General features: G+C 51.4%; 6 protein-coding genes across 6 annotated transcripts; 3 read left to right on the forward strand and 3 right to left on the reverse strand.

Annotated features, from left to right (window-relative positions):
* Positions 1-1910: 1910 nt before the first annotated feature.
* On the reverse strand, positions 1911-3842 carry N7459_003982 (uncharacterized protein; the record flags this gene model as incomplete). Its single annotated transcript, XM_056943166.1, has 1 exon — positions 1911-3842. The coding sequence occupies one exon, from the start codon at positions 3840-3842 to the stop codon at positions 1911-1913; it is 1932 nt and encodes a 643-aa protein (XP_056800049.1).
* A 251-nt stretch (positions 3843-4093) lies between these two features.
* N7459_003983 (pre-mRNA-splicing factor SYF2) lies at positions 4094-5096 on the forward strand (the record flags this gene model as incomplete). Its single annotated transcript, XM_056943167.1, has 2 exons — positions 4094-4273; positions 4353-5096. 2 exons carry the CDS (start codon positions 4094-4096, stop codon positions 5094-5096), a joined length of 924 nt encoding a protein of 307 aa, XP_056800050.1.
* A 160-nt stretch (positions 5097-5256) lies between these two features.
* Positions 5257-6323, reverse strand: horA (ubiquinone biosynthesis protein COQ11; the record flags this gene model as incomplete). The annotated part of the gene is made up of 4 exons (XM_056943168.1): positions 5257-5678; positions 5748-6088; positions 6155-6209; positions 6278-6323. The coding sequence occupies 4 exons, from the start codon at positions 6321-6323 to the stop codon at positions 5257-5259; spliced, it is 864 nt and encodes a 287-aa protein (XP_056800051.1).
* A 403-nt stretch (positions 6324-6726) lies between these two features.
* On the forward strand, positions 6727-7578 carry yaf9 (YEATS domain-containing protein YAF9; the record flags this gene model as incomplete). Its single annotated transcript, XM_056943169.1, has 3 exons — positions 6727-6759; positions 6816-6840; positions 6896-7578. 3 exons carry the CDS (start codon positions 6727-6729, stop codon positions 7576-7578), a joined length of 741 nt encoding a protein of 246 aa, XP_056800052.1.
* A 671-nt stretch (positions 7579-8249) lies between these two features.
* On the reverse strand, positions 8250-9681 carry N7459_003986 (indoleamine 2,3-dioxygenase; the record flags this gene model as incomplete). Its single annotated transcript, XM_056943170.1, has 3 exons — positions 8250-8621; positions 8725-9333; positions 9388-9681. The coding sequence occupies 3 exons, from the start codon at positions 9679-9681 to the stop codon at positions 8250-8252; spliced, it is 1275 nt and encodes a 424-aa protein (XP_056800053.1).
* An 862-nt stretch (positions 9682-10543) lies between these two features.
* On the forward strand, positions 10544-12108 carry N7459_003987 (kynureninase; the record flags this gene model as incomplete). The annotated part of the gene is made up of 4 exons (XM_056943171.1): positions 10544-10700; positions 10759-11096; positions 11164-11641; positions 11693-12108. The coding sequence occupies 4 exons, from the start codon at positions 10544-10546 to the stop codon at positions 12106-12108; spliced, it is 1389 nt and encodes a 462-aa protein (XP_056800054.1).
* Positions 12109-12266: the final 158 nt, after the last annotated feature.

A 12266-nucleotide genomic window follows, 5' to 3' on the forward strand; every position in this document is an offset into this window, starting at 1 on the left:
ATCGGATGCTGACCGACAAACGAACTCTGGGTGGGTTGAGTTGGTCAACCGCGTAGAGCCCGAAGCACGACCTCCATTCAAAAAAAGATCTTCCGAGACCCCACAAAGGGAATCTAGATGCTGCGTCATTGGCGTTCGGGTCACCGTGGTGGTGGGCTCTGATAGTCGATAGTCGACTCTAGTCTAGCTCTGCGCGGTAGCATGACGATGACCGTGCATGGGGCGTGGCAAGCTTTGAAGCACGACAAGAGAAAAGAAAAACCGGGTATCAACAGTCGGTAAGTCACCACATTTTTCCTGGAAATCGAAGTCAATTAACGTTCCACCGCACTGCACGGGTCATCCCTCGCATGGCAGCATGGCAGCTCGGCATCGGATTGCGGTTCACACGTTTCTGCGTGGCGTGCGCGTTATCACTTGCGAGATCTGATCGGCAAAGGCAGCCATCAATGGCTTGAAGAAGCGGACCACTGCTGGAGCGTTTGGAACGATTGACAAAGGGTCGGGATGGGTCCAAGCGCCAAGGCAACGTAGGCAAATTCGTCTCGAGTCACAGAGCCCACGATGCGAACTGGGAAAAAAAAGAAAAGAAAAGAAAAAGAGAAAAAAGAAAAGAAGATGGCGCCTATCGGCCACATTCCGATGTTTGGATTGTCCTTGTTGCAGGAGGCTTAGCAGCTCCCTTCAGTCGCCCATATTCGTTTGAATCTCCCCCCACCGGCAACTCCCCGGAGCCCACACACAAGGGTGGGTGGATCTTGTCAAAATTCCCAGTGGAACCCGACCGGCTCGTACAGAGATGAATCCAACCTGGTGCTCGGTCCTAGGCAAATAGTGGGCAAATACCCACTAGCTCGTGTATATGGAACTCACGTAACAAGTGCCTCTCGATTTGGCGATGTGGCTGAAGGAGGAATGGTTATCCTGCACCCCCAAATGGTTCGAGTATGGCAGCAGCATGAGAGAACGAGCGATTGTGATTGCGATTGCCATGTTGAGAGAGCTCTGCGAGAGGCCTCCACTGCTGCTGGCTACTGCGGCGATACGTGGGAAATGTGGAATGGCGCCGGAGGGCACTCGTTCCTGGGCAATTGGATAGCTGTTCCACAAGCTGGGAATCTTGGATGATCGACTTGCCTTTCGTTGTAAGACACAGACCAGAGGCCGACCGATACCCATCAAAGGCCAATGAGCGACTGGATGTCGATCTTCTCTTGAAGCTTTCTAGGGCCAGTGTGGGAAGTCATTCCTCGGTGCATGTCCTGGATACCGCCGATGTTAGCCTTGCAATAGGAAGAACTCCGGGGCTGTCGGCGAGGCTATGACGGATGAAGATCCAGAGTGTCATGGTGTATTCTGATTGGGGCCTGCAACCAGGGGCGGCCCCGTTGAGCTATTGAGGCGAGCTGAAGTTAAGTGAGTGGGTTCTGGTGGCGGAATCCATCAATGTGATGAGCAGTGAAGAGGGAAAAGTGGGCCACAGGCCCGGGGTGCACCGAGACGGCGAGGATCACCACGGCGGCACTCTGGCTGGTTCGCTGCTCCAGGAAGACTAGGAAGTTTAGGGCGAACTCGACCACATTCCTGCCCACTAGCTAACACCGGTATGCTAGACTCTTTCCTACATAAAACTTAGAGCCATGTATTTATCGACACTGGTCAGATCTCTGCTAGTAGAAAACGAAGCATTGGGGAAGACACCAGAAATACAGCCCTAAGAGCCAATTCATGTCTGTGCTCTGACTGTTTGTTCCTATTCATGTGCCAGTCGATTCATCATCGAAATCGAGTCCGTCTTTTACGTGAAATTGTCTTCCACGCCCCGGTGTTCCAAACGGTCTTCCTAGTTCATGCATTAGACCCGCAGCAAACCTGCAGCACTTCATACGATTCCTGGGTCGAACACATCATCAGAGGCTCAGGTCTGGGCTTGGGTCGATATCCAGGAAGTAAGGATCGGTAAGAACCCGGAGATAGGGATCAGGGCCCGAGTACAAGACATTGGGCAGATCAGAGGGTCGAATATGCATTGCAGGACCAAAAGGGGCATTCACTGGCGCTAGACCAGGATCAAATACACCGGCACTCGTCCCGACAAAAAGAGCGACCAGCTCGCCAAACTGGCGGTCCCACGTCACAATGTACCCTGTTGATTGCCATGGCTCGTGTGTCCCATGTCGCATTTCCAAGGAGCCTAGTTGCATTAGGTGCAAGCACCTGAGTCCTCTTTGAGGTACTTCCTTGACCATAGACCGAGCCCTAATGAGACCGAGTGAAACTGGTGTCCATTTCATGTGCTGGTCCGTCGAAGTGGGAAGTTTTGAGTTTGAAAACTCAATCGGTGAGTGTTGAGCACACCAGCGGAATTCCAAATATGGAAATTTCGTGCGTAGGGAAGTCCACTGTTTGTTGTCCACAGGTTGTACAGTGACCCCTTGAGGATTTCCGTCGTGTTCATGCAACAATTCCACAATTTGTGATAGTTCGGAGGGTGACTTGGAGCAGCCATGTGCCTCAAGCTCCGGATAAAGACGAGACACATCGTCATATCCAGCGCACTCTCCGTCAATGGTGAATAAAGGTTGCTCTTTGAAGACTGTCCATGGCGACCCAGAACTGACACTGTAATGGGCATCACTCTCAGAGCCCCGCTCTGTATCTTGCCACCGGATACCAAGTCTCTGCTCCATGTTTTCGAAGCAAGCTTTGATCAGATTCTGGTAATTGTCATCACCAACAAAATCAGGCAAAGCCTCACTGATCAGAGGGTCTTTGAGTAGCTCCTTGAAACTTTTGAATGATGCAATATATGGTAGGTCATCGTTGCTCCGTGTCGATATGTCTTCAAGAAATGCCAAAGCTGTTTCTGAGCGCCGAGAGTGGATCAGAGAAACGACAACACTGTAAGCAGAGTGGCAGACGGCTCGATCTTTGGGATCATATAAATTCAGGAAATTCCCCCAGGATTCACGTAGCGCCGCGTTGCTCTGCAGCGTCGAAAGTAGGCTGAGGTATAAAGCAAATGATTTCGGGTTGCTGCGGAGAGCTCGATCAAACATATCATGCCACCAAGAAGGACTCGATGAGGTGAAGCTCCCTTCGCCCGTCATTTCAGCAAGCAAGGCTCCGGTATCATAGCTTGGATTTTCGAAAATTGCTGAATCAACTGCCACATGCAATGCTTCGACAATGCGACTACCGGCCTCAGGACTCAACTGCCGCGAGTTTAACTTTTGGTGACTGCCAAGAAAATTCCCGAGAGCAGACACTGAAAGAGAAAGTGCTGCATAGTACATCCCCAGATCGAAGAGTTGCGGACGAAGTGGTAGTTTGAGCCGTTCAAGTCTCGCGGCAACATCATTTATGGCGGAGGCTATCTCAGCGTACGTGCTGTGTACCTGACAACGTTGAAGCGCGGCCCACAGTAGTTTGCAGTTGTCCATTTGCAGATAATTTGCCCCCTCTGAATTGACGACCAGCCTTTCAACAACCTTTGTGAGAGCAGAGAGGTCAGACACCCATTGGAGATGGGCGGCTTCCTCTGCTCGGCTTGTTGGGTATACTCCTTTGAGAGCGTACCACAATGCTGGAGGTGGAGCCCCCAGCTTCCATTCGGCATCGATAAGCTGGAGAGACCTTTCCCGTAGATCTGTGTTAGCACCAAGCTCTGTATTTGAACCACCCGAGGCCGTGAGGATGAATCGAACCAGCTCTGAAGCGGACGGCTCATGAAAGTCAGCATTGGTGAGTGATGAGACACTGCGAGTCAATGGTTGCCAAGAAATATTTCTGAGGCCTTCTCTGCTGTGCCTTAAGAGCAAGCGTGCAGCTGGGCCACCCATTGTGGGTGAAGTGTCAATCGACCGTGAGTATTAAATCAACAATACCGGTAGCACGACCCACGAGTGGAGATGGGAGATAAACATGATAAGGGGCTGAGAGTCTGGGGTGGCAGTTGCTTGGCGGTGTGCCTGGGCGGTGAGGTTGATGTCATCTCGTCGCCAGAAACTGCGGCGCCGTTTCTTCTCAACCCCCCCGCCGGTCTACCACGAATTGACGCACCGTGTCGCATAACTTGTGCGACTCCTCAAATATGCCAAAGACACGCAAACAGGAATTGTCCGAGAAGGACGCCGAGCAGCCCGAGCAAGTGGAGACTGCCCCCGTGGACACACCCGCTCCAGTAGAGCCCAAGGACGAGAAGAGAGAAGATGATGCAACTACAAAGGCCCGAGACAGGCAGGAGAGATTCAAGGCCCTACAAGCCCGGGCGGTAAGTTTCTACTCTGGTTGATGAAGGCCGGGTGCTTTTCTTTTATACTTCCTGTTGATTTACTAACGTGACTTTCTAGAAATCTGCAACCGAGCGCAATCTTAAAGAAACTGCTGCAGAGACACAGCGTCTGTCTACTGACCCAGCCTTGCTGAACACTCTCTCGCGCAAGCATGCATTTGCCTCCCATAACCTCCTCAAGGCAGACACAGAAGCGGCTGGGGAAGACTTCGAACGCAAACGTGCCTGGGACTGGACCGTTGATGAATCTGAGAAATGGGATCGACGGATGGAGAAGAAGCAACGACACCGCGATGATGTGGCTTTTCAGGACTACACTCAAGACGCCAGAAAGGTATACAAGCGACAGGTGCGAGAAATGCAGACAAACTTGGAGGCATATGAAAAGGAAAAGATGGCTGCTATTGAGAAGGCTGCTGCAAATGGTGATCTTGAAATTGTCGAGACGAAAGACGGAGAGATGATTGCAGTCGACAGGAATGGCAGCTTCTACTCCACCGCAGACAGCGTGGGCTTTACCGATAACAAACCGGACCGTGCTGCCGTGGATAGATTGGTCGGCGATCTTCGCAAGGCCGAGGAAGTGCGCCTGAAGAAACGCAAGGAGCGCCATGGTGATGAGGAAGCCGACGTCACATACATCAACGAGAAGAACAAGCAGTTCAACCAGAAGCTGGCGCGGTTCTACAACAAGGCATGCCCCCCCCCCCATGGCCCTGATTTCCAAAAATCCAAGAATCTAACCTCTTTACAGTACACCACCGAGATACGCGACAGTTTCGAACGTGGCACTATGATCTAATGCGACATGAAAATAGAGATAACATACATGTGCTGGCCACTTTGAGCTATGTCTGGAGCAATAGCACTCCGTCAACAGGATCTTTTACAGTTTGGCTGAACCATGTATTTCTGGTTCAGCCAACCTGTTTTTGAACTGCTCAAATGACACTCCTGCTTGCTTAAAGCATCGCTTTTCTCCATGCTTTTGTTGCCAGTGCTTCAATATGTTTTGTTCCGACGACACCTCTTGTTGATTCATCCTCCAATGCCTCGACGACCGCTTCGCCAACCGTATCGACTTTCAGCGGCTTCTCAGCCAGGGCCCCAAGAAAACTGAGTCTGTTTCCCAATAAGGAGTTGAATTCAGAGGCGACGAAGCCACTCAGGGCGATCGGTAGCGTGAACTTTCTGCTCGAGTCATACATGAACCCCGGGCGGATGAAAATACTACGCAATTGCGGCAGGTTGGCAGCGATGGTATCCTCGGCTGCTCGTTTGGTGGTGATATACCTGGCTGGAAGGGCTGGTGCACCAGCCGCTGCAGATATGTACACGAACGCCGGGACATGTTCGTTCGAAGACTCCTGGGCCAAAGCGATGGCTTTATCATGGGAGAGAAAAAACGCATTAGCAACCTTCGCCAATACCAAGAATTTGACTCAGGACATACCTGAGTCTCTGTTCATCAGTTCATAGGTCAATTGACCATCCCTTTCCTTGGGCTCTAAAGCCTCTCCTTCTTTTCTTGACAAAGGATTTTGGCTCCCCAATTTGGAGGAGCTAAATGCCCGCTGGAGTCCACCGACAATGGGCTCCCTCCCTTGCACCACACCTTTGTAGTCCGCCTCCAGTAGAATTCCCATAGAGTGAACAACGGCAGTGGCATTGTTGAGGAATGGCTTATAGCTCTCCGGTTTGAGAAGATCAGCCTTAGCCCACTCCACTGAGCTTGCCCAGCTTGGTCGCTCTGATGAATCTGTGACAATGTTCCACCGCGGCTCACCGGATCGACTGGGTATGGATTTTAGCATTATGAATTCCTAGTATCGAGTGGGCACTGAGGGCAAACATGGTTACCTTAGCGATATGACAGACCATCCTCGGGCGGCAGCAGATTTACAGATTCTGGATCCTGGAGGAGCAAGTTAGCACCGGCACCATCAACCAGAAGGCGATCTGGATTAGATGGGCATCACAAACCGAGGAACCCGCTTCCGCCAGCCACGACAAGTCTCTTGGTCGCCATTCTGCAGGGTGTGTTGCACTAGGGACACTGATATTGACCGGGGGCACAATTAAATCAGCAGTGAGGCAAGATGCAACGTTTCATCAAGCTGGCAGCCTTGGAGGAATGGATCAAGCTACTGATCATGACTAATAAATAGCACTCCAGGGCTACCGTTCCAAGGTTCCCAATTAAGCATGATTACATAAGTGCTAATAACCGCTAGACACAACTGAGTTACCAGTTGTTCTTTACAGTAGTATATATACTAGGCCCATTCAGTATTAGCCTGACCTAATCACCCTCTGGGCATGCCATCGCCGTGTCACGTGCATCTAAATGCCTTTTATCGCGTCGGCTGGCTTTATCCCGCCCTGTGCGACCATCTTCTCTCACTGAACCCATTCTTTTTTTGCCCGTCACTATGCCATCTGCAACTGGAAACAAACGTGTCAGGGTGAGTAAACATCCTTGATGCCCAAATTAGCACTAGACTAACTACCTCACTCTCAGGGAGTATCGGTATACCGCCCATTTAGTATGTCTCAGCAACGAACATGTGCGCCGGCCACTGCTAACGCGACAACCTCCAGTTTTTGGCAGTGAAGCCCAACTCTTTGACCCGGAGAAGCGACCCGCAAATGCGCCCCCAGATCACACCCACCAATGGCGCGTGTTTGTAAAGGGCATTAACGATGAGGATATTTCGTACTGGCTGAAGAAAGTGCAATTCAAGCTTCACGAGACCTATGCTCAAAATGTGCGCACAATCGAGCAGCCTCCCTTCGAAGTTGTGGAAACCGGCTGGGGTGAATTTGAGATCCAGGTGAAGCTCTACTTCGTACCGGAGTCGAATGAAAAGCCGCAGACCTTGTGGCACAGCTTAAAGCTGCACCCCTACGGGCCGGATGCGGAGGGTATGAAGGAGCGCCGGGAAGTGGTTGTCAGCCAGAACTACGAAGAAATCATTTTCAACGAACCCATTGAGCCGTTCTACGAAATTCTGACCGGTGGACCTGCAGCTGGCCAGGTACCCCGAGCCAAGGGGAAGAATGCGAAGCAAGTTGCCAAGACAGCGGAGATTCCATTGAATGAAACCCCTAAGAACCCTTACAGCCGGACGACCGAGAACAAGGAGCTGGATCGCATGGCGGAGGCTACAAAGACGGTTGAGCAGATGATCAAGGAAGAGAAGGAACGTCTCGTCGAGCGGGAGAAGAGGCTAGCTGAGCTGCGTGAGAGCGAAGGTGTCCCTGCCGCTACCAAGAAGAGATGATCGCTCTTTCGTACTCGGGGAAATGATCTGGCTGGGACCCAACGGCCAAATTTATCCTTTTGACATCTTCAACCAGCGTCCTGACTAGGTTCGCGACTTCATTAGCCATGGCAACCTGACCTGCTGCAGATATGTTCACCCACACACGCATCAATCTTTGGCTATTGGGCTCACCGAGGGGATCAAGAGGCCAGTCTGGTTGCAATCACCCAGCGACAATCGTTTTCAATCCAGGCTGTTCCCTCAATGTGACTCGCCTCTTAAAAGACCCATAGATTTCGGTGAAACGGCTGCATCCAGGTCTGAGACATTGCTCGATGCGCCCGACCGAATGCCGTCCGCGAACTGGTGATCACGGTCTCTTGGATGCACGGGCACTATGTGACCCCTACCAGTCCGAATGGCCGGATGGAGTGCCTCTCCAATGTCTGTGCAGCATCTCATATGGAGAATATTCCTCCCAGCTCCATGCAAATACTCCAATGTTTATCTAAGTGTCTTCCTGGGCGGCCTCGGCGACGAGGAAGACTTAGCATGTGGTAGCATCTAATAATGGACCTCGATAGTGAGGTCGCCGAATGAATATCACTTGATATCTCAAAAAAGACTATATACAATCACTCATTATAGCCACAAATTCACCAAGGTGACATTGCAGGGTCAGTATAAGCCTAGCAGGTAGCGCTCTTGGTAGTATCCCTCGTCTGCTTCAGGAAGGGAATCAAACTCGTTCCTCCTGTTCCATACAGCCCCGAAGGAGTCTTCTCTTGTAACCCCTTGACTTGGGAACTTGCCGTAGCGAGATTGACTCTGTCGGTTGCCCGCTGGGACGGAGTCTGGCTTCGGGCCTCCATGACGATATACCTGGTTACTATCTGAATATGGGTTTCTCTGAAAGCACTCAGCATCAGGACTGCAGCATTGTATGCTTCTTTCAGCGGCGACTCAGCCTGTGACGACATGACGCAAGCACGGATGTTGGAAAGAGAAGACAGGGTTTCGAGAAATCGTCTGTGAGGGGCGGGCATGTACCTCCGCATTTCCTGATGTCGAGTAAGTATATGCAGCATGACAACATGACAACGATCAACAGTGTAGAACAAGAAAGCAAGACGTGAATTCCATGGCAAAGCAACCAGGTCTTACCTGTATATACCCCGTCCCCGAAGGTCTGATATCCCCCGTTGCTGAGTGGTTCACGCCGAGGAAAATGTCAAACATCTGAATCAAAGAGCTCTGGGCATTGCTTCCGCCACTGTATTGATGCCACTCCCCTTGCCCTTCACCCACATCATAGAACACACCATGAGGCAAACCAGCTGCTGCCATGTTCTTGCTGCCCGCCAAGAACGGGCGAAGCTGATGGAAGAAGACGCTCGGGCTGCATTTCTCATACATCCTCTTGAGAGTGGTATTGACCTCTTGCAACCCATCGGTAAATCTGTATAGTAGGGCAGTCAGGCGAGCGACGTCGTGAGCGGTGGCGGCAGCAATCGCATCGAGCATCAGAGAAACAAGTTTGCCACCATTTTCTTCGATGGCGACGGAGATGACGATGAACCATTCCTCGTCTTTGGTGCCGGTAAAGGAGGTGACTAGGGATACATTGTCGGGGTCTGAGATATCTGCGTCTGGGGTGGTGCTGGTGTAATTCCACAGGGTGAGACCGGCGTAGGTTGCACACGGAGGCAGCTCAAAGTGTGCAGCCACTTCAAGGAATGGCTTTGAGATGCATGGTGGGAGAACCTGAAGATGCTTTGAAATTAGCGGAGGATCATTCCCGTTAAAGTGTCCAAGATGTTTGCTTACGTCTCTGGGTTTTTCCCCTCCCCAGACATATGCGTGGGCGAGGAAGCCCAGTATGGTATATGCACGCCGCCACTCGGGCTCCGTCTGCAGAAGTGTGGTATCGAGAGTTGGAAGATCGTCGATTAAGGACCTGATTTGTCCCATCTGAATGAGGGACGGGAGTCGGACTGCAAGGTTCTCCCATGGTGCGTAGTAGGAATTAGGTAGCTGCTGGAGAGGCAAGTCCACCGGGAGAAAGCCGTGCTCCGACGAGATAGCATACTCATCAAGGTTGATATTTGCAGACGGGATCATGGCGATACCTAGGTTGTTTTGGGGACGTGGGGAAAAGAAAATAATAATCGATACAAGAAGAGTAGTAGGCGGACAATAGAGCGAAGAGGATCGATCTCCCACGGTTGGAAAAAAGAAAAATAAAGACCTTGCTGCAGGACCCAGCCAGTTCTCAAGTAGGTGGAATATGGCAGGCTGTCATTAATAAACAGTAATATAGATCCTGGATGGCATGACGGCTTGCATTGGCCGTACGCCATTTGCTATCTATACAACCCGGATCGGAGCCGGATCGTGATCCGTCCTCCGGGTTGAATGGGTGCGCCGCGGGAAACTATTGCCTTGCAATAATCGAGTCCGCCTGGTTACTCCCAGAACAACCCGATATCAAGAAACACCATCGTACTGAATACTCTTCGCTCTATTGATGCTCATATCTGGACAATAAGCACAGACACACTGCGCCTGCACACCGTGCATGACAGCAGCCTATCGCAGGCCTATCTAGCAACCCCACCCTGCAGCGGCAGCATAAACATCCAAGGTGTCCAACTCGCCTACCTAATTCTGATCATTAAGTAACCAGAAGATAGTGCCTATCAATACGACGTACAAAACAGTGGAGAACCTGACACAATCGCAGCCACCGGCGTAACGGCGGAGCCGGATAGCAGAGGCGGAAGCGGAAGCGGAAGCAGCATCCGGACAGCGTTGCTTCCTCTCGTGGACAAGGCGGTTATAAAATGCACCGGGCGCGTGCGTTGCATCTTATCTGCATCTCGGAGTGACCCCTCCTTCCTAATACTAAAGTGTTGTTTGCTGGGGAACCTACACTCCCGGTTTTCTCATCCTCCCTTCTCTCCCACCCTCTACGACCATCAACATGAACGGTGCGGCGGCTAAACATGTCTTCCCCGCTGAGGCGGACTCCAAGGAGTATGCCGCATCCCTTGATAAGGCTGACCCTTTGCGAGCACTCCGAGATCAGTTTATCATTCCCTCCAAAGCGAATCTTGCCAGTAAGAAACTGGCCAAGCCGGGTAGGTGGTGGACACCATTGTGAAAGATAAGATACGTTTTTTGACATGATGAACTCAGGACTCTCGGACGAATCAAGTATTTATTTCTGTGGAAACTCGCTCGGCATTCAGCCCAAGGCCGTTGCTCGGTACATGGAGGCCCAGCTCGACACATGGTCCTCAATTGGCGTGTGCGGGCACTTCACCGATCTGGAAGATTCCCCAATGAAGCAATGGCAATTGCTCTCTGACCAGGCTGCTGGGTCGATGTGCAAGATCGTGGGAGCTACACCAGAGGAAGTCGCGGCAATGGGAACCCTGACCATGAACCTGCATCTGCTGCTTGCTAGTTTCTATAAGCCGACAGAGACTCGCCGGAAGATTCTCATGGATTGGAAGGCATTCCCTAGTGACCACGTAAGTCAAGCAACTGCATAATCTTGGCCCGAGTGTTGTGCGAATTCAAGCTGACGCTAGAGTCCAGTATGCTATTGAGTCCCACATTGCCTGGCATGGCCTTGATGCCAAGGAGAACATGGTTCTCATCGGCCCGGACGAGGGCCAGTACGAGATCCCGACTGAGAAGATCTTGCGTTATATTGACCAGCACGCCGAAGATGCTGCACTTATTCTTCTTCCCGGTATTCAGTACTATACCGGTCAATTTTTTGACATCCCGCAGATCACCGAGTATGCTCACTCGCGAGGGCTGGCCGTGGGTTGGGATTTGGCTCACGCGTATGGCAATGTCGAGCTGAAGCTGCATGACTGGAACGTTGACTTTGCTGCTTGGTGTACCTACAAGTACGGCAATGCTGGACCCGGCGCGATGGCTGGTCTATTTGTGCACGAGAAGCATGGAAAGGTTGACTACAGCGAAGGCGAGGACTCTCCGAAGTTCCGACACCGTCTGACTGGGTGGTATGGTGGTGATCGGTCGGTGCGCTTCCAGATGGATAACAGTGAGTCTATGATCCCTGTCAAGTAAGGAGCCCACGGCTAATGCTTCCTAGAATTCAAGCCCATCCCCGGAGCCGGAGGATATGTTATTTCGAACCCCTCGGTCATCGATCTCACCACACTCCTTGCTTCACTATCTGTCTTTGACCAAACCTCTATGGCAGACCTGCGCCAGAAGTCATTGAAATTGACAGCCTACCTAGAGTACCTTCTGCTGAAGGATACCACCGACGAGACACGCCAGTTCAATATCATCACCCCGTCAGATCCCCATGCTCGCGGAGCACAGTTGAGTCTTCTACTCAAGCCTGGCCTATTGCACAAAGTGGCCCAGAGCCTGCAAGATGCAGGCATCATTTGTGATAAGCGGGAGCCAGGTGTTGTTCGTGCTGCCCCTGTGCCTCTATATAACACCTTTTCTGAGGTTTGGGCATTTGCGAAGACATTCAAGGAGGCCTTGGCTTCCTGAAGACACATATATATGAGAACTTCGCATATACATAAAATTTCAATGCGCTAAATATTATTATTGTTTATCGACTCGAATGATATAACTCGACAGGCCTGAGGGAGGCGTTAGATCCCTGATGCGACAGTGCAAAATGCCCCCCCTCTTATGTGTTATAT

The sequence above is a fragment of the Penicillium hispanicum genome, assembly GCF_028827665.1.
Source record: "Penicillium hispanicum strain IBT 35686 chromosome Unknown utg000004l_segment0_segment0, whole genome shotgun sequence".
Lineage (NCBI taxonomy): Eukaryota > Fungi > Ascomycota > Eurotiomycetes > Eurotiales > Aspergillaceae > Penicillium > Penicillium hispanicum.